This window comes from Leptopilina heterotoma, unplaced genomic scaffold, assembly GCF_015476425.1.
Source record: "Leptopilina heterotoma isolate Lh14 unplaced genomic scaffold, ASM1547642v1 Lhet_10, whole genome shotgun sequence".
NCBI lineage: Eukaryota > Metazoa > Arthropoda > Insecta > Hymenoptera > Figitidae > Leptopilina > Leptopilina heterotoma.
In genome coordinates, this window is record NW_025110813.1 from 652,266 (window position 1) to 679,026 (window position 26,761).

At 22.9% G+C, this 26,761-nt stretch overlaps 1 protein-coding gene across 2 annotated transcripts in view; it reads left to right on the forward strand.

Moving 5' to 3' along the window:
- Positions 1-26,761, forward strand: part of LOC122498682 (acetylcholinesterase-like) — a 149,102-nt gene that overhangs the window by 84,541 nt on the left and 37,800 nt on the right. For both annotated transcript variants that reach the window (XM_043606546.1, XM_043606538.1), the window contains 4 exons: positions 3,491-3,782; positions 7,415-8,050; positions 8,533-8,694; positions 10,835-11,010. In XM_043606546.1, coding sequence (XP_043462481.1) covers positions 3,491-3,782; positions 7,415-8,050; positions 8,533-8,694; positions 10,835-11,010 — 1,266 coding nt within the window. The remainder of the gene's footprint in view (positions 1-3,490; positions 3,783-7,414; positions 8,051-8,532; positions 8,695-10,834; positions 11,011-26,761) is intronic.

The following is a 26,761-nucleotide window of genomic DNA, read 5'->3' on the forward strand; positions in this document are numbered from 1 at the left end:
CTTACCATGATTGGGAGAAATATTTTCCTCGACAATATTGGCTCAAGATTATGATTATCAATTTGGCTATAGTCTCGAATTTAAATATCGATCCAATTATTGGATTTTGGAAAGAAATTTTCAATTCAAAAGTGTAGAAATAAATTTGGAATATTCTTGAATTCTATACTCTCAGATGTGGAACAATATTGGCCCAATTTTGGTGATTCTGTCTTCAATTCTCCAGTTTCCAATTTTTTTTTATTCTCTATTTTTACGCCAGACGATTGTTGGAATGAATGTAGAGCATCGAATTTAAATATTGAACCACAATTGGATAAAATTGGACCACATCACGAGTCCGGAACTAATTTTCAATCGGAAATGTAGAAGCAGATTTTGAATTGATTTCTGAATTCTCAACAATATTGGCTCAATCTTGGTGAAATTTCTCTTAAGAATTGTCAAATCTTAAAAGTAAAATTCATTTCGAATTTGTGGAAACCAATTGCAGAAATTAAATTTTAATATTGTGCCAATATTATCGGGTTTGGAATTAGTTTTTACAATTTTAGACGTGAAAAAATATAATTGGTCCAATTTTGGTAATTTTTTCGAAAATTGGTTCAATCTTACATGAACGTATTCAACGTATTTAAATAAATAAATTGGACAAAGACTACAATTGTAGGTAATAATTTTGAAATTTACTTAAAAACTATTAAGAAAAAGTGATGATGAGTCAAAATCTTTTGTCAATATTTTAATTTTTTTTAGTTTAGCCAAAAATTGCAATTTTTTAAATAGCTTTTTTTTGTTTCTATTTAAATATTTTTCAAAATTACTATGCAAAAAAAGAAAAATAATTAAAATAAATATTTACTTTCTTCAGAATCAGTTTTTTAATAAACAAAATAATTTAATAAAAAAGAAAATACAAATTAAAAGCTCTAAAAATATATCGTCGTTTATTTGAACGTTCGAAACTTTTAGGAATATATTTAACGAAAAATTTTGACTCAACATTTTTTCTTTTCTAAAAAGTGATTAGTTTCAAAATTATTTGAAATTAATTTTTATTGTGTCCAATAATTTAGCCAATCGCGACTCACAAGATTAAAATCCAATAACAAAAAATTAGCCTCGTATTACCTCTTAATATTATATTTTCTCTCGGTCAAATTTAAGAGGAGAAGAAAATTTTTTTCAAAGAATTTTGAAAATTAAAGTGGAAGAGGATTAAATTTATTTTTAATTATTATTTTAATATTACAGGGTTGCCACAGGTCGGGGAAATCAGGGAAAAGTCAGGGATTTTTATTTAAGTAATTGGGAAAAATTGAATTTTGAAGAAGTTACAAATTAATTGCAAAAATTCAATTATTTTCAAAAGTAATAAAATTCTTCGCAAAAGTTCAATTATGCTCAAAAATTAAAAAAAATTCTCGTCATAATTCAATTATCTTAAAAAATAATAAAATTCTTCTCCTAATTTCAATTATTTTCAAAAATTTTTTAAAAATTCTTTGCAAAATTTCAATTATTTTCAAAAAATTTTTCTCAATTTAATGATTTTCAATATCTACAGTTTTAATAAAAATTTTCAAAAGGATTCAATTATTTCAAAAAAAATTTTTGATAAAATTCTAAGCAAACTTCGCAATAATTCAATTATTTTCATAAATAATAACATTTTTTACAAAAATTCAATTACTTTCATGAATAATAAAATTCATCATAGAATTTCAATTATTTTTAATACAATTTTAATTGAATTCCTCAAAAAATTGAATGATTTTTGAAAATTTTATTAAAATTTCTCGAAAAAATTCAAATTTGTTGATAAAATTCTTTATGATAATTTAGTTTCGAAAAACATTCATTTATTCAATAAATTATTTATTTTTGAATTTAAATAATTGAATTCTTGTAGAATTTTCCAATAAAAATTGATTTGAAAATGAATATTAGTTAAAATTTTAGATAATGATTGAATATTAAAAGCATTTTTGCATGAATTTTAAAAAATACATAATTAATAAAATACATAATTGAATTCTTTCGAAGAATTTTAACAAAAATTTTTGAAAATAGTTACATTTTTCGAAGAATTTACTTAAAATTGTATTAAAAATAATTGAAATCTTGTGAAGAGTTTTATTAATTTATGAAAGTAATTGAATTATTGCAATGAATTTTTTAAAATTTTTTTTTTAAATAATTGAAATAATGTAAAGAATCTTATAATTTATGAAAATAATTGAATTCCTGCATCGAATTTTATTACATTTTTTTAAATAATTGAATTCTTTTAAGAACTTTTATTAAAAAAGTAGATTGTGAAAATATTTTAATTTCAAGGAAGAATTTCATTATATTCGTGAAATGTAATTAAATTCTTACAAAAAAACTAAGAGAATAATTCCATTTTTCTAGGAATTTACTTTAAATTGTATTATAAATAATTGAAATCCTGAGAAAAATTTTATAATTTATGAAAATAATGGAATTCTTACAACGAATTTTATCAATTTTTTTTAAATAATTGAATTCATGTTAAAAATTTTATTACTTGTAAAAATAATTGAATTTTTGCAACGAATTTTATTACATTTTATTTAAATAATTATATTCTTTTGAAAACTTGTAATAAAAATGTAAATTTTGAAAATTTTTAAATTTCAGCGAAGAATTTCATTATTTGTGAAATGTACCTAATTTAATTCTTGCAAAAAATTTTTGAAGATAATTTTGTTTTTCGAGAAAGTTATTTAGAATTGTATTAAAAATAATTGAAACCATGTGAAGAATTTTATTATAATTTTTGTAAATAATTTAATTTTTTTTTTGAAAAATTTTATGGAAATTAAAATTTTTATAAAACATGAAAATATCAATCACTCCGAGTCTTCGACTCGGGGTAATTGATATCTTCATGTTTTATAATAATATTCTTATAAGTTGCTTAATTCTAAAAATGTTTGAATTTGAATGTTTTGTAGAATTTTAATTCCTATGGAAAAATAATAATTAAATACTTATTTAAAAATTTAGTTATTGATGTTTGCGAATAATTTTACAATTTAAGAAATTCGTAAGTAAATGTAATAGAATGTTTTTTTGAGTATCTAATAATTTTTAGAGTGAATCAGAATATTCTTTATGGTCAGGGAAAAAGTGAAAATTTTGTCTGGAAATCAGGGAAAAGTCAGGGAAAAATAAAATTAAATATTTATGGCAACCCTGAATTATTAGTTTTTATTAGTGATGATAATTATTCAGAAAAAATACACACGAAGAATTCTTAAACTGAACTAAATTGAATTTTGAAAAAATCGTTAGTCGGAAATTAACTAAATTTAAAAAATACTTAGGCTGAACTTAAATTGAATTAAAAAGAGCCTTTAGTCTGAACTTAATTGAATTAAAAAAAATAAAAAAACTAGAAAAAAAAGAAGTAAATTGTTCAGTGTTGGAAGGTGGTTGTTGGATCACCATAGATTACTTTTAGGTGGTTTCTACTCGGGTTCTGCAACCCTGGACGTCTACGATCACAGGACCCTTGTGTCTGAGGAGAACGTTATCTTAGTTTCAATGCAGTATCGAGTCGCAAGTCTCGGTTTTCTTTACTTTGGAACATACGATGTGCCAGGCAATGCTGGCCTCTTCGATCAACTCATGGCACTTCAGTGGGTACACGACAATATCGCGGCTTTTGGCGGTAATCCCGACAACGTCACACTCTTTGGCGAAAGTGCCGGTGCAGTTTCCGTCTCAATGCACTTACTGTCGCCTCTATCTAGGTAAATCCTCATTAATCTCTTTCTTTATTTTATTATTCTCAAAAAAAAAAAAAAAAAAAAAAATGCTACACAAGAGAACTAAATTTTTAATTATTCTCTTTTTATTGGCAGGCTTCGGAGATTATGATTTTTACGACTTTTTTCCTATTATTTTCAAAAGACGCGACTTACTTTTAATAAAATGGGAATTTTTTGCCTTTTTTGCACATAATGCATTATTCAGTAAAAAAAAACTTTTTTTTAATTTAGTTTAGGGGAATTGGGGTATTTTATCCAAAATAGTGGAAACATCAAATTTCTAAAAATGATACAAAAATTCTGGTTTTTAGAAAATATTAAATAAATTTTATTAAAATTAAATAATTACTATATTATTCAATTATTTTGATTGAATTTTCTTTTTCACCTTAAAAACTTTTTCAAAAAAAACTATAAACTGTTAAAGTTGTAATTTTTATAAAGAAAATTAATTTTTGTATAAATAATTGAGATCTCGAAGAACTTTCCAAAAATTATTAAGAGTAATTGATTTAGAGAACAGTTTAAAAAAAAATTCTAGAAAATATTTTAATATTTGAAGAGTTGTAGCAAAAATTTTTACAAACAAAATTTTAAAAGGTTTCAGATTAAAATGTTTTAAAATTTCAAGTTTGAAAAATTTTTATTAATAACTATAAAGAATTTAATTTTTTCAACAATGTTAGTTAAAATTTTTTGAAAATTAGTTAAATTTTGAGTTTTAATTAAAAAATTTTCGAGTATACAAAGTATACAAAGTCTTATAATATTGAATTGAAAACAATATTGAATTTTAGACTAAGTGAACTTAACTTTGTTTTGAATCATTGAATTCTAAAAAAACTTTATGAAAATGATTCTGAAGAATTTAATTACTTGAAAAATTGTAGTTCTATTTTTTTTTTTTTTTTGATCGGTGAATTGAAATAAATTGATTCTTGAAAGGATTTTATTTGAATTTTTTTTAAATAATGGAATTTTGAAAAAAAATTTAATCAAAATTGTTAAAAATAATTTATTTATAGAAGAGTTTTAGTTAAAAATTCTAGAAAATAATTCAATATTGAAAGAGGTGTAGCAGTAATTTTTCGAAATAATTACATTTCTAAAGGTTTCAAATGAAAATTCTGTAAAATTTAAATTTTTAATAATTTCGATTAAAAATTCTAAAGAATTAAGTTCTTTGAAAAATTTTAATTCAAGTTTTTTTTTAAATCGATTAAATTTTGGAATAGAATATATTTAATTAAAAAATTTTTGAGTAATTTTAATTCTGTAGATTTGAATTGAAAAATTATTAAAATATAAATGAAAAATGAATATTCCTAATAATAATTGATTTAGAGAATAATTTTAGTTAAAAATTCTAGAAAATAATTCAAAATCGTAACAATTATAGCAGAAATTATTAGAAACAATTAATTTTCACAAGGTTTCAAATTGAAATTTTGTAAAATATGAATTTTGATAATATTCATTAAAAATTTTGAAGAACTTAATTTTTTAAAAATTTTAATTCAAAATTATTGTAAGATTACATATTTAGCATAGTTAAATTTTTGAAATTTTTGAATATAAACTTAAATGGAAAATTATTGAAAAGTCGAATTTTCGTAGAATTGAATTTAAAACAAATTGTATTTTAAACCTATTTTAAATAAGGTTTTTTCTGAGTAACTGAATTTTAGAAAAAAATTATTTTAAAATCATTAAAAATAATTAATTTAAAAAAGATTTTTGTTAAAATTCTTTGAAAGTAATTAAATTTTGAAAGAATTGCAGTTGTTTTGTTTTAAAAATAATTATATTTCAAAGGATTTAAAATCGCAGTATTTAGGGGAATGTAGTCAAGGTTGGTCTACTGTCTAGGTAGGCCATCGCGATTTTTTGGACAAGTTCACTAGCGCCACCTACACGCATGCTTGTCGAAGCTTATCTTAGTGTAACCTAACTTTTTGTTCAATTACATTTTCGGAGGATCGAAAATTGTGTTTTCTGTGACGTCGGTACGAAAAAAGCTCAAAAAAAGTTTTGTGCATAATGTGAAAAACCATTAATAAAAGATAAAAAACAAATTGAATCGTCAAGGCAAGTATGCAGAAAATTTGTGGGACTCATGGTTGAAAGGAAAACAAAGTAAAAAATCGAATCCCGAAACGTATTTCTTTATGGTTACAACAATTCGGTAATGTTACTTACTGTCAAGGTCGGCCACTATGTGTTTAAAATGCGCAAAGTTGAGGACGAGCTACTTCATTTGCAAAAACTGCAATTCTGTATAACTCATAATATAATTGATCATCTTATTAATATTTTTATTTAATTTTATTAATATTTTAGTGCAGAATTTTTTTTTATTTATATTTATTTTTTTATATTGTTTATTGTTATTATTTTGTTATTTTATTAAGTTACAAACTGTAAACAATAAAGAATCAATATTCCGTAACTCCAAACATGTTATTTTATTTTTTAACGATTAATGCCCTTTGAATTTTAAACATGGCCGACCTTGACTGTAATGGCCAACCTCGACTACAAATTTTTTTTTTTTTAAATCTTTATAACTTTTTCATTTTAAAACCAATCAATTTACTTTGTACAGAAAAGATGTTCCTATTAAACAGGACTTTCCAACCATATACTTCAATTGTCCAAATTCATTTTTAAAAAAAAGTTATAAACAAAAGTCAAAAAGGTGGCCGACCTAGACTATGTTCCCCTAAATATTTATTTATCAAAATTATTAGGCTTAATATTTTAAATCATTAAATTTAGAAACTCTGAGAAAATTAAGTTTATGAAAAATTTGGATTGAAATTAGATTTTTTTTTAAGATAATTAAATTGCCGAAGATAATTAATTAGAAGTTTCGTCTAATTTTAATGAAACAAATTGTATTTTTTATATTAAAGATTTTTATTATAAAATTTGTAAAAAAAAATCTTGATTTTGAAAAAAAATGTGAAGAAATATAAAATTATTTGAAAATAATAATTGAATTTTACAAAAATTTAAAATTGAATATATTATCGGGATAGGGCTTAAATTTATAAATTTTCCTGCAAATTAGTGAAATAAAAATAAAAAATTTTTGTGACAATTCTGAATAAAATACAGGACTTTTCGACTATTGTCGTTCTTTGAATCGACTAAAACCACTTTCTTGCTACAAAAATTTAATCCGAGGCTTACATTCGAAAACAAAAATTTTCTTTATAAAATTATGTAGAAAAAATATTTTCTGTAATTTTGTTTTTACTTTCTTTCTTTAATATCAATTTTTTAAAGTATTTTTCAGTAAGAAAGTGAATAAAAAATTATTTGATAATTAATAAATTTTCTATATGGACGAAGATAAATCTGATTCGATCAAAATAATTTTTTTTTCAATTTCCAGTAATAAATAGAATTAAAAATTGTTTTTTTATAAGTAATAAATTTTCTGTACAGAGGAAAATAAATCTGATTAGATCAAAAAATTTTCTTTCTAGTTTCCAGCAAAGAAATTGAACAAAAAATGATTATTTTTTCGTTAAATAATAACGTTTTCCGTACAGAGGAAAATAAATTCGATTAGATAAAATTAAAATAAAATTTATTTTTCTGTCCAGGCAACTATTCAATCAGGCAATAATGCAGTCGGGTTCGCCAACAGCTCCATGGGCAATAATATCCCGGGAGGAGTCGATAATACGAGGTATCCGATTAGCGGAAGCAGTTGGTTGTCCGCACGATGAAAATGCACTTCAAGAAGCTATTGATTGTCTTCTGATAAAAGATCCAGTTGAATTGGTCAATAGTGAATGGGGTACTTTAGGTATTTGTGAATTTCCCTTTGTTCCTGTAATTGATGGTTCCTTTCTCGATGATACGCCGCAACGTACACTATTGACGGAATCATTCAAGAAGGCAAATATTCTTATGGGCTCAAATACTGAGGAGGGATTTTATTTTATTATTTACTATTTAACGGAATTATTTCGAATCGATGGAACTGAAGATGTTAAAGTATCGAGAGATGAATTTATTAAAGCAGTCACTGAATTAAATCCCTACGTGAATCAAATTGCACGTACAGCAATTGTTTATGAGTATACGAATTGGGTTAATCCCGATGATCCCGATGACAATCGGAATGCTCTAGATAAAATTGTCGGCGATTATCAATTTACGTGTAATGTTAATGAATTCGCTGGAAGATACGCCGAGACGGGAAATACTGTTTATATGTATTATTACAAGCACAGGTGAGAATATTTTTATTCACAAGTTCTGAACTTTCAAATGTGAGCGAAATATTTTTTATTTTAAGCATTTTCATAAATTACTGATTGCAATTTGATTAAATCTAAAGTTAGAAAATTAAATTTTACATTTAGAAACTGTAATTAATTTTTTTGATACGTGAGAAAAAATTGTGATAAAATTTTAACAAATTCTGACAAATAAAAAAAAGTTTTCAGAAAAAAGAACAGTAATTTAATTTAATTTAATTTCTTTTAAAAGAAAGACTTTAATATCAAAAGAAGTAAAAACAAAAAATAATTTATAATCAAACAATAATAATAATAGTAAATAATAAATTAAATAAATAATAAATTTAATAAATTAAATAATTCTGGGGACAAAAGATAATTTTTTTCTCATTATTTATGGTGTTTCTTTTTTTTTATTTTTTGACGATAGAAAATTGATGTTGTTTGGTGAGTAATCAGTAATTATTTTGTAGATCGAAAAATAACCCTTGGCCAAGATGGACGGGTGTCATGCACGCTGATGAAATTAATTATATTTTTGGAGAGCCACTCGATCCCACCAAAGACTACACTCAGGAAGAGAAACGCTTGTCACAGAGAATGATGAAGTATTGGGCAAACTTTGCGAAAACAGGGTAAGCAACGAGACAGTTATATTCGACGAATATTATCTGTACATATAAATTTATTAATTGCCCTCAAAACTAGATAGAAATTTCACTCATCTTTCTGTAATATTCCATATTCAAGTGGAATATTTTGCCAAATGTGAAATATTTTGCAGAAAAATATAATTCCATCATTTTTTTTATAATTTTACGGGGAAAAAAACTATTAACATTCTTTTTATGTATCATTTTCAATTTTTTAGGGGAAAATATTTTTCAGAAGTTTTTATTAAAACATCGCTTGATTTTCAAAATTGTAACAAGAAATTTGAAAAAAAAAAATTTAAAAATAATCAATATATTGAAGAATATTTCGGAATATTTCAGTTCTTTTGAAATATTTTTGTATAGACAATTTTATAGAAATTTTGGAAGTATGAAATATTTTGACAAAAAAAATTTCTTTATTGTTTTTTCCAAATTTTACTCTAAACATCCAAAAAACTCTAAACATTTCTTTTATATATTTTTTAATTTTTCTCGGACAAATATTATTCAAAGATATTTTTCAAAATATTGCACTATTTTCAAAATTATAAAAAAGAATTGAAAAAATTTGAAAATAATCGTTATGTTGAATATTTAAATTTATACTTTTAGTTTTTTTCAAAAAACAAAAAATTTAAAAGAAATTAACCGAATATTTAAAAAGCTTCTTTGGAATATTTTTGTATAGAAAATTTTATAGCAATTTTGGAAATGTGGATTATTTTGCCTAAAAAATTTTTTAATTTTTTTCTCCATATTTTACTGAGAAGAAAAAAAAAACACAAGACACCTCTTTTATATATTTTTCAATTCTTTTTCGAGGAAATGTTTTATAAAAATATATTTCAAAAGAATGCACGATTTTCAAAATGATGGAAAAATTTGAGAAATAATTCGAAAAATAATCAGTATTTTCAAGAATATTCCCGAATATTTAAAAAAATGTTTTTTTGGAATATTTTTGTATAGAAAATTTTATAGAAATTACGTAGAAACAGAAATTGGTTTTAAAAAGTTAAATAAAACTATTTTCAAACAGTTTAGGCAAAAGTTATAAAAAGTTACAGAAAGTTACAAGAAATAGAAACAGAACATAAGAAAAAACTAATAAAAAAATATTTCTATAAATTTTCAATAATTGGTTTCAATTAAACATTTTCTAATCTTTTTTACGAATTCTATTTCATTTTAATTATAAAATTAATATTTATTTTCGTAAATTATAATATAAAGTTATTATTCACTGTTTACTTTAAATTTTCGTGAAGATGGGTTTTTGTGAGAAGTAAAATATTCAATAGACTTCATGTTTATTCAATGTAAATTTTATCGCACATGTGAAATATGCAGATGTGAGCTGTAAAATTCCGTTCGTCAATTGTGAAGAGTTACTTCAGTTTTCATGAATTCATGTACAAAGGAGTATTTTATATGCTCTAAAGAACGCTAGTTTGTGATTTTAATTTTATCATTCAAAATATAATAAGAAATTCGAAACTAAAGAAATATATGTAAATTAAAAGGGGAAAAAACAAAAAATAATTAGTAATCAAATAATAATAAATTTACTATTAACTTTAATGGTTATTTACCTAATTTACTATTTATCTTATTTATTATTATTGTTTGATTACAAATTATATCTGTTTTCATTTCTCTTCAATTTACATAATTAAAATAAATAGTAAATTTGGGTAAACGATTTATTTAATAAACAATAAATTAAGTAAATAATAAATTCAATAAACAGTAAATCAGATAAATAGTAAAGTAGGAAAATAATAAATTAACTAAATCACAAATTTTAGTAAATAATTTTAGTATATAGTATGAAGTTTATGATTTTAGTAAATAAAACAAGATCTTCTCATTTTTTATGAGAATGTAATAAATAGTGAAAATAGCAACTAATGTATAATTACTAATTTCTAATTACTAATATTCATAATTATTAAGTAAAATAAATAAATCTTTAATCATACGAATTTAATGCGTACCTGCAATATAGGAAAATATTACTAATTATCATCTGTTCTTCAAAAAATATTCTAAAATTATTGTAATTTTTTAAATATATTTTTCGCTAAATGCTAATTAATGTTTTATATTTTTCTTTAAGAAATCCAAATATGGGTGACAATGGATCTTGGACTGACGTACGTTGGCCGCAACACACAGCTGCCAAAAAGGACTATTTAACACTTGACACCAACTCCACAGAAATTGGTTACGGTCCCAGAGCAAAACAATGTGCTTTCTGGAAAAAGTACATTCCTCAATTGCTGTCTACCACCGGTGAGTGATTTACAATTTCAATATTTTATTTTAGAAAATTAATTTATCTAACACGTAGCAGCAAAAAGGAAATCATTAATTGATAATATATCAGTGGCACCTATTTTTAAGTTACAATTTTTTAAACAAATTTCAACAAATTTGAAGCATTAATATTCATTAAATTGTTAAAACTCTTCTTCCTCTTCTTCAACTTTTTCTTTTTATTATTATTATTATTATTATTATTTTTATTATTTGCAACAATATTATTAAAATTACTTCAATAATAAAAATAATAGTAATAAGAACAAAAACAATAAAGAAGAGAAGATAAATCGCTAACTAAATAATGCAATTATTAAAATTTAATACAATTAATAATATTAATATTTAAATAATTAATTATTTAATATTAATTTAATAAAATTATTAAAAACATATCATTCTTATAAATAAAATAATATTTATTATATAATTTATATAATAATATATAATAAATAATAGTATAATAATCATTTTTAGTAGAATAATGTATAATTGATTATAGAAATTATTTTTTATTACTATATAATTAATTATGTAATATTAAAAACTAAGAATAATGTGAAATAATATTTTTTTGAAAAAAATACCAATGATATGGTTTGAATATATAATTATAGAGGGTTTTTTTTATTCCGTTGAAGTACAAAAGTCGTTCACAATTTTTTTTTTTTTTTTTTTTTTGTTCGCACTATAAAGGAAGAAGAAAATTTTTATGAACGAAATAATATATCTTTCGAAAACCTTGACCTCCCGCATCAGTAACCTTAATTGAGAGTAGACGCTCGGTACTACGCCCACTTCTGAATTGTCTCAAATGACACCTGTTGAATTGAAAGTGCACTTTGTTACGTATAGATTCCATAAAAAACAATGAAAAACCAAAATTCCTTTGGATTTTCCAGTTGGATTGCATTTTTTGTTCTCTTTTGAAACTCGTTATAAACGCGAACGACAATCATTCAACCGGTGAATGATATCGCGATGCAATATTTAAACACATTACCTACGTTATTGTTAATTTTTCGTAAAAATAAAATGAATAATAGGATTAAAATAAAAATAAGAAAAGAAAATTTTTCGAATTGTTGTAACATTTCTCGAATTATTGAAATATTTTTCGAAATATTTAATTATTTGTTTAAAAAAAATTTTATTTTTTAAGTACCAATGGTTTTAAAAGAAAAAAAAACTATTCTCCAGGGATTTTCTTGAAAAATGTCTCTACGAGTTTTAGCGAAATGAAGACACGTTTGTGGATATTAGGTGAAAAGCCGAGTACAAACTATTTGGCGCACGAATCGACCAGTCAATTTTCTGATATAAAGAAAATAAGTCATGGCAGTAAATCGTGGCAGATTTCAACGAAGGAAGGAAGGATGAAAAAAAACGAAAGAAAGAAACTTGTAGTGGAAAATACGTACTCACTGTCTTGGTTGATATATAAAGTAGTGCATTCTCGAAAAAAAGGGCGGATTGCCGCCAGTGCGCGAGAAAAAGTGAAATAGAGTCATCAGAAAAAAGGGAGACAAAAATAATGGCCTGAGAAAAAATGGAAGAAAAATAGAATAAGAAAGAAAAATGGTAAACGGTCAGAAAAAATGGGTAAAAATAAATAAAATAGAGAAGAGGAGGGGAAATTAAGAAAAAGGGAGAAGCAAAAACAAAACAAAAAAAAATAGGAAAAAAAAGTCGGAAAAAGGAAAAAAGAAAAAGGTGAAAAAAATGTAAAAAAACAAAATAGAAGAAAAATGGTAAAAAAAAGAAGAATTTTGAAAAAAGAAAAAGGCGAAAAAATGAAGAAAGTAAAAACGGCAGAAACAGGAAAAAATTAGAAAAAAGTGGAGATGGTAAAAAAATGAGAAAAAAAGGCGAATAAAATGGAAAAATAAAAAGAAAGAAAAAGGCTAAAAAGTAGAAAAAGCAAAAAAAAAAAATTTATAAAATGGAGGAAAAAATTCAGAAAAAAGAAAAAGAAACAAAGAAAAAGACAAAAAAAATTGAAAAATGGATAAAAATGAAAATGAAGGAATTTAAGGAGAAAGAAGAAAAAGGCGGAAAAAATACAAAAAAGGAAAAAATAGAAAAAGGGAGGAAAAAGAAAAAAGCGGAAAAATGTGTAAAAAATAAAAAGGTGGAAAAAATGGAAGAAGGGAGAAAATAGAAAAGCGGAAAAATACAAGAAGAAGAAGAAAATAGAAAAAGGTAGAAAAAAAGAAAAGCGGAAAAATACAAAAAGGAGAAAATAGAAAAAGGTAGAAAAAAAGGAAAAGCGGAGAAGTACAAAAAGGAGAAAATAGAAAAAGGGAGAAAAAATAAACAAGTGTAAAAATTACAAAAAAGGAGAAAATAGAAAAAGGTAGAAAAAAATAAAAGCGGAAAAATACAAAAAGGAGAAAATAGAAAAAGGGAGAAAAAAAGACAAAAAAATGGGAAAAGGCTAAAAACAGAAGACGGAAAAAATAGAAAAAATAGAAAAAATGTAGAAAAGAAAAAAGAGGAGAAAATAAAGTAAAAAGTAGAGTAGGGTAGAAAAAGGAGAGGGTGAAAAGAAAAAAGAAAAAAAGAAAAGAGAGACTAAGAGAGAAAGAATGAAAGAAAGAAGACGGTTCTTCCTTTAGAAGAGAAAGAGTCGCTGACTGACACAATAGATATTATTTTCTCGAGCGAGCGACGAATGCTGCTGGAATTTTTCGCTGCATTATCATTTTTATTCCAGCTCTTAGCTTTGCTTTCTCTCTACATTGGGTGCCCAAAGAAATCTCTCTTCTTTTTTTTCAACTCTCTCCCTCTCCAAGTTTCACCGATGCCTTAGGCACACACTTTATCCACCACCCCATTTTCTTCATCTTTACTGCTGGTTGGCTGGTGTGTCGTCATCGTCTCTGTCTTTTATATTTATACATATATATATATGTATTCCACCTTTAAAATTCAACTTTCTCAAGGCGTGCCGCCTTTTCTTGTCCAACCAAGTTTAAACAGAAACTCGACCTTATCCGCCTAAGTGCTTTTCCATCCTTTTAGATATTCCTCTCGTCAAAGGGGAAACAAAAAAAAAAAATGAAAAAAAAATTGACGTAATTTCCTTTAATGCAAAATGAGGATCCTCATTTTCAACATTGCGTTTGGAAATTGATTCTTTTTTTTGGAAACGTGGTTTTTTTTTGTCTCTTTTGAAGATTGTGGATAGTTTTTTAGTTCTTGCACTTTAGTTCAAGTTGTCAGGGTTTTGAATTTGGAACTTAATGCGGAAAAGAAATGAAATTAATTTTTTGATGAGTTAAAATATATATTTCTTCAATAAATATTAATTATTATTATTATTAATATTGTTATAAATATTTGTTTGAGTACTTATTAAATAAATTTAAATTTGAATATTTTTAAAATAAATTTTTATTGCATTATTAATAAATGAATATTTATTGAATATTTGTTGCTTTGACATTCCTTAAGTGAATATTTATTTGAATATTTATTGAAATATTATCATTCAATAAATATTTAAATATTCATCCAATAAGTATTTAAATATTCATTCAATAAATATGATAATTTTACAAATAATCGAATAAGTATTCAAATGAAAAGTAATGCATCAAAAATTCAAATAAATACACATATATTGTAATTATTCGTTCAGTAAATATTCTAAAAAATATTCATTTAATAAATAATTAATAATTTTTCTTTTTAAATATTTTGAATTTTAATCTTAATATATTTAAAATCATTGAATTCTTGCGAAGTATTTATCAAAAACTTTGAAGATAATTAAATTTTTCCCAGAGATTTTATTAAAATTTTTGAAAATAATGGAGTCTTTTCAATAATTTTTATTGAAAATTCTAAAAGTAATTGAATTTTATATGAAGAATTTCTTTTAATTTTTTAAAATAATCTTGTTTGTTAATAATTGTAACTAATAATATTATTAAATTTTATTAAAATTATCTCAATAATTTTTGTTAAAATTATATTGAAAATAATTGAATTTCTGAAAATAGGGTTTTTTATAAGAATAATTCAATCCTTACGAAGAATTTTACAATTTATCAAAATAATTGAATTGTTTCGAAGAATTTTATTAAAATTTTAGGAAACAATTGAATTCTTTCAAAAATGTTATTAGAAGTTTTCAAAAATAATTCAATCCTTTCATGAAATTTTATTAAAATTGTTTTGAAAATAATTGAATTCCTACGAAGAATTTTACTATTTGTGAAAATAATTGAATTCTTCCATAGAATGTTATTATTAATTTATAAAAATAATTGAATTCTTGCGAAAAATTGTATGAAAGTTTTTGATAATAATAAAAAAGAATAATTAATTGTATTTTTATTAAGTGAATTTAAAAAATTTTGAATCTGAAATTATTCAAAAATTAATGTTTATATTTGAAAATATAAAATTTTTTAATTTTGCAAAATAATAATAATAATAACAATAACAATAATTTCTGTCCAATTATATGGCAGCTTTTACTATGTTCTAGTAAATTTTACTATGTCAGCATTAAATTAAATTTATTTTGCAAATTATGGTAAAATTTACTTCACAAATATAGTGAAAATTGAAGCTGAAATGCACTGAAATTTCGGACAGTTTATGTTTTACTATATGAAGGTAGTAAAAGTAACTTAATTAGTTTTCTCCATGTAGGAAATAATAATTTTAATTAATACAGATCTGTATTTAGTCAGACGTGAGGGAATTTAAGGTAATATTTTGAAAAATAAAATATTTCATAAGTGCTCTCTAAATTTGAATCAGAAAAAATGTTTAATAATTTGATTGACTTTTTGCTTTTGAATTAGTAAATTTGACTAATAAATTAGTAGAAATTACTATTTATTAGTCAAATTTTCAAATTTAAAAGCAAAAAGTCAATCACTAATTCAAATTAGTAAACATTTTTATACTAATTCAAATTTAGAGAGTGGTACAAATCTGCTTCTTGTCAGAATTTATTTACTTTTAAATTTAAAAATCTTCCAAAGTAGTAAGAAATAAGTGTATAATGTCAAAATAAGTAGTGTAGATCTGTATTTAGTCAGACGTGAGGGAAATTAAGAAAAAATTTTTAAAATTGAAGTATTTTAAATAGGATAGATTTTAAATTTTTGTTATTAGATATTTTAGGATTTCAGAATAGCAATCTTTTTATAAATTTTTAGATCAATGTTTTCAAAAAAATTGAAATACTTCAAGAAACAGAAGAGCTGCTTGCTATTCGACAAAATTTGCTTAGTTTTCTATAAAAATCTTTCAAAACAGTATAAAAAAATTAATTTCCAGTAGTGTAGCTCTGTATTTAGTCAGACGTGAACAAAATTTATCAATATTTCCAAAAAATTGAAAGATTTCCAATAATACAAAAATTGCTTTTCTTCTGAATTTTCTATTATAGTTTTCAATATAAATATATATATTTTTTCAAATAAAAAAAAATTATTGCCAGTAGTGTAGATCCGTATTTAGTCCGACATTTAAAAAATTCAATATTTTCCTGTAGGTATCTAGTAAGTAATAGCTATATAGTATATTATTTTCAACTTATAAATTTTTTTCTTTTCAAAAGAGAGAGAAATTTAATTTGTTACTTCTGAAAAAAGTAGTTTCTTCTTTGAGAAAACTATTATAATGACTAATGGGAAAATTTTATATGAAAATTTTTTAAAACTTTTTCTATATATATATATAAATATATGTTAAGAGAGGGGGGGGGGGGAGAAAGAAAAAAATTACATGCGAGTTTCATTGTGGCACTTCATGCGCTTTAAATTCATATTTCATGCTCAAGATATTCTGGCACACTTGTGTCTGACAGTCTCTTTGCAAGTGCCGTTATCACCTCAGGCCACTTTTCCCGACAAATTTTTTCTACCTCCTCCTCCACACTTTCGAGAGAAACGAGATTTTTCGTCTTCTCGTCTCAAGTCTCTCGGCGTGTCGAGTTAATTATTAACTTTTAGCGGCGTATTTTTCGAAAATTTAAAAAAGAAACTTACATTTCCATAGACATTATTACTGCAAGTAATACAAATAATATTAATATTAATATAGGTAGTAACAGTTGCAATAATAATATTAATTACGAAAGGGCTTCTCTTTTTGATGATATGTTACTAAATAAATATAATAAGTACTTAGTGGTAAATTAAATAATAATTCTGATCATATTAATAAGTACCTAATGATAAAACAGTAATAATAATAAAAATAATAAGTAATGATTAAAAAAAATAATACCAACTGATAATAATATTAACAATAAATAATTTAATTTTTTTCAGTTTTCAATGTATTATTTTTTGAAAATTATAAATTTAATAATTTATAAATATATTTTAAAAAAAGACGAAAAGAAAGAGAAAGACGATAATTTTTATAATGATAGATAATAATATAATATTTTAAATAAATAACAAAGCTGCCCTAAGTCAGGGAACTGTACTTTAGAATTACCATACAAAAATTCTAGTTTTTTGTATCTAAAAACATTTTTGAAATATGTACTCGAAAACCTTGAATTTTTTTTCACCTTAAAAACTTTTAATTCACAATGAATTTTAAAACAATATCGTATAGATTTTTCTTATTACTGTAAAGAACTGAATTAATTTTTAACAATTAAATTTTAGTATAATACTTTTGTAAAGTTATTATTTATTAATTTTAATTAATTTTAAAAAGATTTAAAGACAGTTGCAATTTGCGGAAATAATTGTATTTTAAAACTCGTTTTAATCTAAAATTTTGTGAAAATTTCAAATTCTTTCGAAAAAAATACCAAATTTAATATTTATTTGAAATTATTTAAGTTTTAAATCATTTTTCTTTTGAATTTTGAAAAAATTAGTTTTTAAATTCAAGTGAGAGAATTTTAAAAACAGTGTATTAAAGAAGTAGCATATTAATTAAAATTTTGTGCGAAATTAAAAATTGAAAATAATTAAATTTTTTAAAAAAATTACATTAGAAGTTTAAAAAAAATCAAGTGTTTTAAGAATTTCAATTTGATAATTGGCTTTGAGCCCGTAAATTTTAATAAATAAATAAATAAATAAATGTAAGATTTAAAAAGTAAGATTTAAATTTAAAATTTAAAAAAAAAATTAAATTTCGAAAAGTTTTATTTCAAAGTTTAAAAAATTAGATTTTTAAATATTTCAGTTCAATTTTTCACAGATAATTGAATTTTTAGAAAAAAATAATTTTTAATTATTGAAATAATTGAAATTTTTGTAAAATTCTGTAAAAAATAATAATTGAATTTTTGAAAATTTTATTATTGAAATTTTTGTAAATAATCGAGGAAAGTCAAATAGAATTTTTCCTTTTCAAAATGATCTTTTTTTTAATTAAATTTCTCTTGAATTTATTTTCATATGGATCAGGGAAAAAGTCAAAATTCTTTATGGAATTTTTGTGGCAATTGCCACAAAAATTGGATTTTGATTTTTTCTTAATTTAATACAAAGGGCATCTAGCCCGTTTATATTGCTAATAAATAAATAAATATTATTAATAATCCGTAATAATTATATTTTTTTATTTGTATTATTATTATTATTATTATTATTATTATTATTATTATTATTATTATTATTATTATTATTATTAAAAATAGTATTGCACAATATTTCTATTGTCATTATAATGTAAAATAATTATAATACAGTATAAAATAATTGTAATGCTTTTTTTATATTATTATTATTTTTAAAAATATTATTTCATTATTTCAATTATCTTTTTATAATATAAAATAATTATAAATGCAGCAGAGGTACATTTGTAATATTACTGTAATTTCTTGACACTTTGCATAATGTCATTGAACAATAGAGTGCAATTAAGTTGAGAAGCGCTTGAAGAAGAAAAAGAAGAAGAAGAAGAAGAAGAATAAAAAAGATGGAAAAAAGAAATTGTAAAAAAGATTGCAACATTCAGTTGATGTATATATATACTGTGTGCTATTGATTGAAATGCGAAAGAAAAGTTGAAAAAAGGATGCTTTGTTGGCTTTCCTTTTTATATTTGAAATTGGAGGAACTCTGAAAGCAGATTAAAATCACGATGAAGCGCGCAAAAAGGAAAGGAGAATGTCAGGACTGAAAGAATTACTCTTATATCCGATTCACTGGTCGCTGCCAAACAGATTATACTTTGGCTGAAAGCCACTATTTTCCAATCGACAATACACTTCGATTAATAGCTGCTTCATTCTTCAATCAAATATAATGTGAAACTTACTTTTCTGCGAATTCTACTTCTCAAAAAAAAGGGGCAAAAGAAAAATTTTTTTTTTTCTTCGATTCCTATCTGCGAACTACCTACGAAATTTGCTATTATCTAAATGTGGTTGTTTGTAAACTAAATAGACCTTTTTTTTGAAAATTTTACCCCCCCCCCTCCCTCACCATGTAGGAGTGGTAATCAATAGCTTGAACCCATCCCTCCCTTTCAAAAGGCTACGCAGTTTATGAACAACTCCAAATTATGAAAATTGTAGAATCAAAATTAAATGAAGGGAAAGAGAGAATTAAATTTTTATGCTTTAAAAAAATAGTATAGAAGTAAAATAAATAAAAAAAATATTTTCGTAGGGGTAAAAAAATAGTATTGGTAGTGAAATAAATAGAAAAAAATTGAAAACTATTTTTGGGTAGGAGAGAATTAATTTCTAATAGAAAAAATAATTGCTATTTAATTTTAATTTAATTCTATTTAATTTCTATTTAATTAAAAAAATTAAATAGAAAAAAATGTAAGATTATTTTTTTTGTAGGAGAGAATTAATTTTGAAGTTTTAAGTAATGAAAAAGTTGACCGGTCGATTTGTGTGTGCGTCTGAACGAACGTTGTTTATACTACTGAAAATACGCAGTACGACAGTGTAGATGGCTTTTAAGTAGTAAAAGCGAGTATATAGTCAGACGGATGGTAATTCTACTTTCGATTAGCAGTAATTTTCAGGCAGCGGTTTATTTAAATTGGTTTTATTTCCCTTGACAATTTGGAAAATAAATTATAAATTAAACATTAAATTAAACTATTAATTAAATTGTAAAAAGTAAACATTGGAAATCAAATTACAATTAAACTTTAGCAAATAAATATTCAATTTTAAGTTATAAATTAAATATTTGCATTCACAATTTGTTAGATTAATATTAAAAAAAAAATAATACTTATAAATTATAAATAATTATTTATATTTTGATATTATCATTTATTTTATTATTAACATTCGAACAAATTTATTTAAAATTTATATCATTTTTTTGAAGTTAAAACAAAAATGGAGTAAAATTTGAAGAGTTAAAATTTTACTCTTTAACATTAACTCCTTCATTTATTGTAATTAGAGTAGAAATTGATTAGTTAATAAATTCCTGCGAAGAATTCTATTATTTATGATAATAATTGAATTCATTTCAAGAATTTTATTAATTTTTTGAAATAATTAAATTCTTTTAAAGAATTTCTTTTAATTCTTTAAAAGTATTGTTTTTTTAATAATTTAGTTGAAAATTTTAAAAGTAATTAATTGTTTACAAAGTATTTCTTTTGAGATTTTAAAATAATTGTGTTTGTTAATAATTGTAATTATAAATTTGATTATTATATTTTATTGAAATTTTTTGGAAATAATTAAATTCTTCTCGGAATTTATAAAAATTGTACTAAAAATTAATTGAATTCATATGAAGAAATTTATTATATTATGAAGATAATTAAAGTTTTGTGAAGAATTTTGTTATTTATAAAAAAAATAATTTAATTCTTACGAAGAATTTAATAAAATTTTTGAAAATAAAAATAACTGAATTGTTGCGAAAAATGTAATTAAAATGTTTGTAAATAATAAATAATAATAATAATAATTTAATTATTTAATAAGTGAATTTTTCTAAATTTTGAATCTGAAATTATTCAAGAATTGAAATTAATATTTGAAAATAAGAAACATTTTTAATTTTCATAATATAATAACAATAAATTAAAAGTTATTGCGTTTTTAGCTTATAACATTTGCAAGTTAAATAATAAATTGAATAATAAAATTAAATAGTTCAATAGAATAGGAATAAATTAATTTTTTAAGATTTTATTATAATTTTATTTAGTTTTAATTTATTTCTCTTTAATTCATTTAATTTCATTTAATTTATTTCTCTTTTTTTTTGTTAAATAAAAAAATAATTTATTTCATTTGTTTGCATTTATTTATTTTTATCCATTTAATTCGATAAATTTACATTTTATTATTAAAAATTAATTTCCTGGAATTTTTGAACATCTCTTCAGGTAATTTTAATAATTCTTTTTTCCTCCATTTTTCTCCGCTCCATAAATATAGATCGAGATTAAATCTTCATTTTACAATATTTTCTCTCTCACATTAAATTTCATCATATAACAGAGACGAGAATCGTAAAGATGCTGTCCCCCTTTTTCTCAGCTTTACGCTTAAAAATTTCTCATTAAAATGATTGTGCGCGGAATTCTATATTTATACGTGGATAAGAAAAAAAAATTTTTCAGGGCAAAGCTATAAACCTCTTTAGCTTAAATCTTAAAAAATGAATTTTCTCAATTTTCAAGTCTTATAATATTCAATTTATAGCTTCCACTTTTAAACGAAAGAGAGGAAGAGTAAACGAATGACCTAATGCTCTGTACTTAACGATAAACGCACGATATTGCCATCCGCGGTTGTAAAAGTGAATGAAAATGCTTTTCCGAGATTCTCATATAAGAGGTTTGTGTCTGAATATTACCTGCACACAGCTGTCTTTTTTTTTATAGTGTTATATCAAGAAATTTCTTGAGAATTTATATTTCAAATATTTTAAAATGATATTAAATTGCTTTCACTTTGTTTGGATTTATGATTTTAATGTATTTTGAAAATTGAAAAAAATATTTTTAGTCGACCGCATTTTTTAGTTATTGGCAAAAAGCATAGTTTTGACGAGTTTGGGCCAGTATTCATGGCGATGACGAGTGTATAAATAAATGCTAGGATTTGAATTTTAATATTTTAATATTAGATTAATCTTTTCATATTTCTCATTTTTTTTAAATTTACTTTTTTCTTTTTCTTTTAATTTGAATTTGAATTTGAATTTCGCGGCAAAATAGTTTGCTAATTGTTCATCAGGCGGTGGAAAAACTCGCTCGCAAACGAGATGCAGTGACAAGAGTAAAATTGTAAAAGTAATTAATTTATTAATTTAGTTTATTAATTTTTCTTTATTAATTAATTAATAGGTGTAATTGTAATGATAGTGATAATAATTGCAAATTATTTATTAATATTATTATTAATTACAGAAAGTTTATATTTTAGTCTAAATTAATTGTTTAATCATTCGAATCAGTTTTGCAGGGCTCGGATTGTGCGACTTTTTCGACTTTTCTAAGGAAATGTGACTTTTTTCGCCTTTTTGTGAAAAAATGCAACCAATCGCCTTTTTCGAGATTTATTTAGTAAAATGCGAATGAAATTTAAAAAAATTTTTTAAATTTAAAGGAAAAAGTTTGAGTCAAAAAAATTTTCTGTTACATTTATTTACAAATTTTTCGAAAACATCAATAACTTCTTTTATAAATAAATATTTAATTATTGTTTTTCCATAGAAATTAAAATTCTTCAAAAGATTCAAATTCAAACCTTATAGAAATTAAACAACTTATAAAAAATTGTTATAAAACATGAAGAAATCGATCACTCCGAGTCTTCGACTCGGAGCAATCGTTGTCTTCATGTTTTATAATAATTAAAGATGACCGAGTGATAAAATCATTATTTTATATAATAAGACTTTATAAAAAAAAAATTTTATCATTTTTTATGAAAATAATTGAATTATTGGGAAGAAATTTATAAAACAGTAAGTAATTAAATTTTGCAGAAAAATGTTGATATTTACAAAGATAATTGGAATTTTGAAGCGAATTTAAAAAAAAATTTGAAAATAATTGAATTTCTGTGAAGAACTTTCTTACTTTTCAAGATAATTTAATTTTGCAAAAAATTGTATCAGAACTTTTGAAAATAATTAAATTTCCAGGATGAATTTTATTCTTCATGAAGATAATACAAATTTTAAGGAAAAAATAAAAAAAAATTTTGAAAATAATTGAACTTCTGCGAAGAATTTTATTACTTTTGAAAATAATTGAATTTCTAGGATGAATTTTGTTATTTATAAAGATAATTGAAATTTTAACAAGAATTTTATTAAAATTCTTTGCAAATAATTGAATTTCAGGGAAGAATTTTATTATTCACAAAGATAATTGAAATTTTGAAAAGATTTTTTCTAAAAATATTTAAAAGTAATAATTGAATTTTGCAGAAGAAGTTTGATATTTATAAACATGATTGAAATTTTGAGAAGAATAAAAAAAAAATTTGAAAATAATTGAATTTCTGCGAAAAATTTTCTCACTTTTGAAGATAATTGAATTTTGCAAAAAATTTTATCAGAACTTTTGAAAATAATTAAATTTTTATGATAAATTTTATTAACTATAAAATTTTGACGAAAAATTTAAAAAAAAATTTTGAATTTAATTGAATTTCTAGGATGAATTGTAGGTATTATTTATAAAGATAATTGAAATTTTGACAAGAATTTTATTAAAATTCTGTGCAAATAATTGAATTTCAGAGAACAATTTTATTATTGACAAAGATAATTGAAATTTTGAACAGATTTTTTTTAAATGTTTAATAGTAATTGATTTTTGCAGAAGAATTTTGATATTTATAAATATAATTGGAATTTTGAGGAGAATTTAGATAAATTTTTTGAAAATAATTGAATTTCTGCAAAGAATTTTATTACTTTTGGAAATAATTGAATTTCTAGGATGAATTTTGTTATTTATAAAGATAATTGAAATTTTGAACAGATTTTTTCTAAAAATATTTAAAAGTAATTGAATTTTGCAGAAGAATTTTGATATTTATAAACACAATTGAAATTTTGAGGAGAATTAAAAAAAAATTTTGAAAATAATTGAATTTCTGCGAAAAATTTTCTTACTTTTGAAGATAATTGAATTTTGCAAAGAATTTTATCAGAACTTTTGAAAATAATTAAATTTTTATGATAAATTTTATTAACTATAAAATTTTGACGAAAAGTTTAAAAAAAAATTTTGAAAATAATTGAATTTATGGGATGAATTTTATTATTTATAAAGATGATTAAAATTTTGACAAGAATTTTATTAAAATTCTGTGCAAATAATTGAATTTCGAAGAAGAATTTTATTATTTATAAAAATAATTGACATTTTAAAGAGAATTTTTAAAAAAATGTTAAAAATACCTAATTTAAAATTTTGCTTTGAATTTTATTAAATTTTTGAAAATGTTATTTCGGATTGTTTGATATTAATGTATCTGTTGTCGAGAAATGTGATTTTTTTTGACAATTTTGACAATTTCGTGTTTCCTTTTTGTCGTTTTTTTCTAAAATTTCATGCGACTTTTTTACGACTTTTTCGGAAATTTTATGCGACTTTTCGTGACTTTTGTTGTAATTTTATGCGACTAAAGCCACTTTTTTTGAGTCTTACAGACGATCCGAGCCCTGAAATTGAACCAAAACTAAGCATATTGAACCAAAAGTAACTAAATTCACCCAAAACTAACCAAATTCAGTCAAAGTTTATGAATTTTGTGAAATCTAACCAAACGACTTGAAGAAAGTAATGTTGAAGAAATAATTAAAAAAATTTGTCTTTATATTTGGTAATTAGCGAAGTTGAAAACATGTCTGAGAAATGCGATCCTCGAAGTATTCTTCTTTAAAGAAGACAACCAGCAGCTTTTGCAGCAAGGAAAGTGCCCCAGGCGTAGTGTATAGCGTAATAGCATAGAAATAAAGCGTATAGAGGGAGAAATAAACGCTGTAGTGAGAGGATGAAATTGCGAAAAGCGAACGAACGAACGAACGAACGAACGTCTATGTGAAATGGGAATGGGGGTTTTGTTGGGGGATGATAAGGGGAGAGAGAGGTGGTTTGGTTGGGGGTTAGCGGGCGGTTGCTGACGTCAGAGAATAGATTGCCGGATCTATTGTTAAACGCGACTACCGGCTACTTGGCACCGACGTCATAACCCAGTTATCTCATGCAGCACGTAGCAACGGCCATTGGCACACGCCTTTAAATTCGGGCTCACCATTGGCTTAAATTTCCCTCCAACATAACTTGATTGGTCTGTGCCGCCACATCAACACCAGTTATTGTCTGCAACGCAATTTTTTTAATGCTTGTTCCACTGAACATAATTTTCAATTGATCAGATAAAAGGGAGGGAGATTATTATGTATATGTGTTCCGCTGCAGGCGTCTGGGTCTCATTAAAAAATTAATTACTCCACTGGCATAATTAGAATCTAACTTTTCAGTTGGAAAATTATATTATTATCTATTCATTGTGGTGAAATCCTAAAATCAGGGTTGCCACAAAAATTTCATTTTCTTTTTTCCTGATTCTTCTCTGATTTCCAGTCAAAATTTTCACTTTTTCCCTGACCCTGAAGAATATTCAAACCTTCTGAAATTCAATAACGTATGAGAATATTACTATAAAATATGAAGAAATCGATTTCTTCCTGTTTTATAATAAATTTAAGATCACAGAGTGTTAAAATCATTATTTTATATCATAAGAATATTGTAACTATAAATTCAAATTTTCAAACATTTTAATTTAAACCATTTTCGAAATTCAAATATTTTTAAAAATTCACGCTATAATCCTTTTAATATTCAATTATAAATTTATAATTTAAAATTTTAAAGTGAAATTCATTTATTAATCAATTTTTATTAAAAAACTTTTCGATAATTTAATTATTTAAATAAAAAGATAAATAATTAATTTAATAAATAAATATTTTTTAAAATTGAATTTTTATGAAGCATTTTATCAAAATTTTTTAAAATAATTGAATTCCTTTGAAAAATTTTATTTTTGAAAAGAATTGAATTCTTGGGAAGAAATTTATTAAAATTTCTTAAATAATTGAATAGCTTCGAAGAATTTTATTTTCTATGAAAATAATTGAATTGTTTAGAAAATTTTTTTTTTTTTTACGAAAATAATTGAATTCTTTCAAAGATTTTTACAAACATTTTAACAAGGTTTTTTAAGGTAATTAAATTATGGAGAAAAATTTTATTATTTATAAAAATAATTGAATTCTTAAGAAGAATTGTATTGAAAATAATTGAATTGTATAGGAAAATTTTATTAAAATTGCAATTTTACTAACTAAATTTTGTAAAGAATTTTGTCAAAATTTTTTTAAATAATAGAATTTTTAAAGGAATTTTATTTACATTTTTCGAAATAAATAATTGAATTGGTGCAAAAGAAATTTATAAAAAATTGGTTAGAAATTGAATTCCTGTGAAATTTTTATTAAAATTTGGTTTAAATAATTGAATTTTTGGAAAATTTGATTAAAATAGTAGAGATATTAAAAATATTTGAAACGAGGAAAATTTTTGAAAATAATTGAAATTTTGACAAGAATTTTATTAAATTAAATTTATTATATATATAAATATATATATTATTTATTAAATTAAATTTCGGAGTAGAATCGACTCGAAGTGATCGTTTTCTTCATGTTTTATAATAAATTTAGGAAGACAGAGTGATAAAATCATTATTTCATAT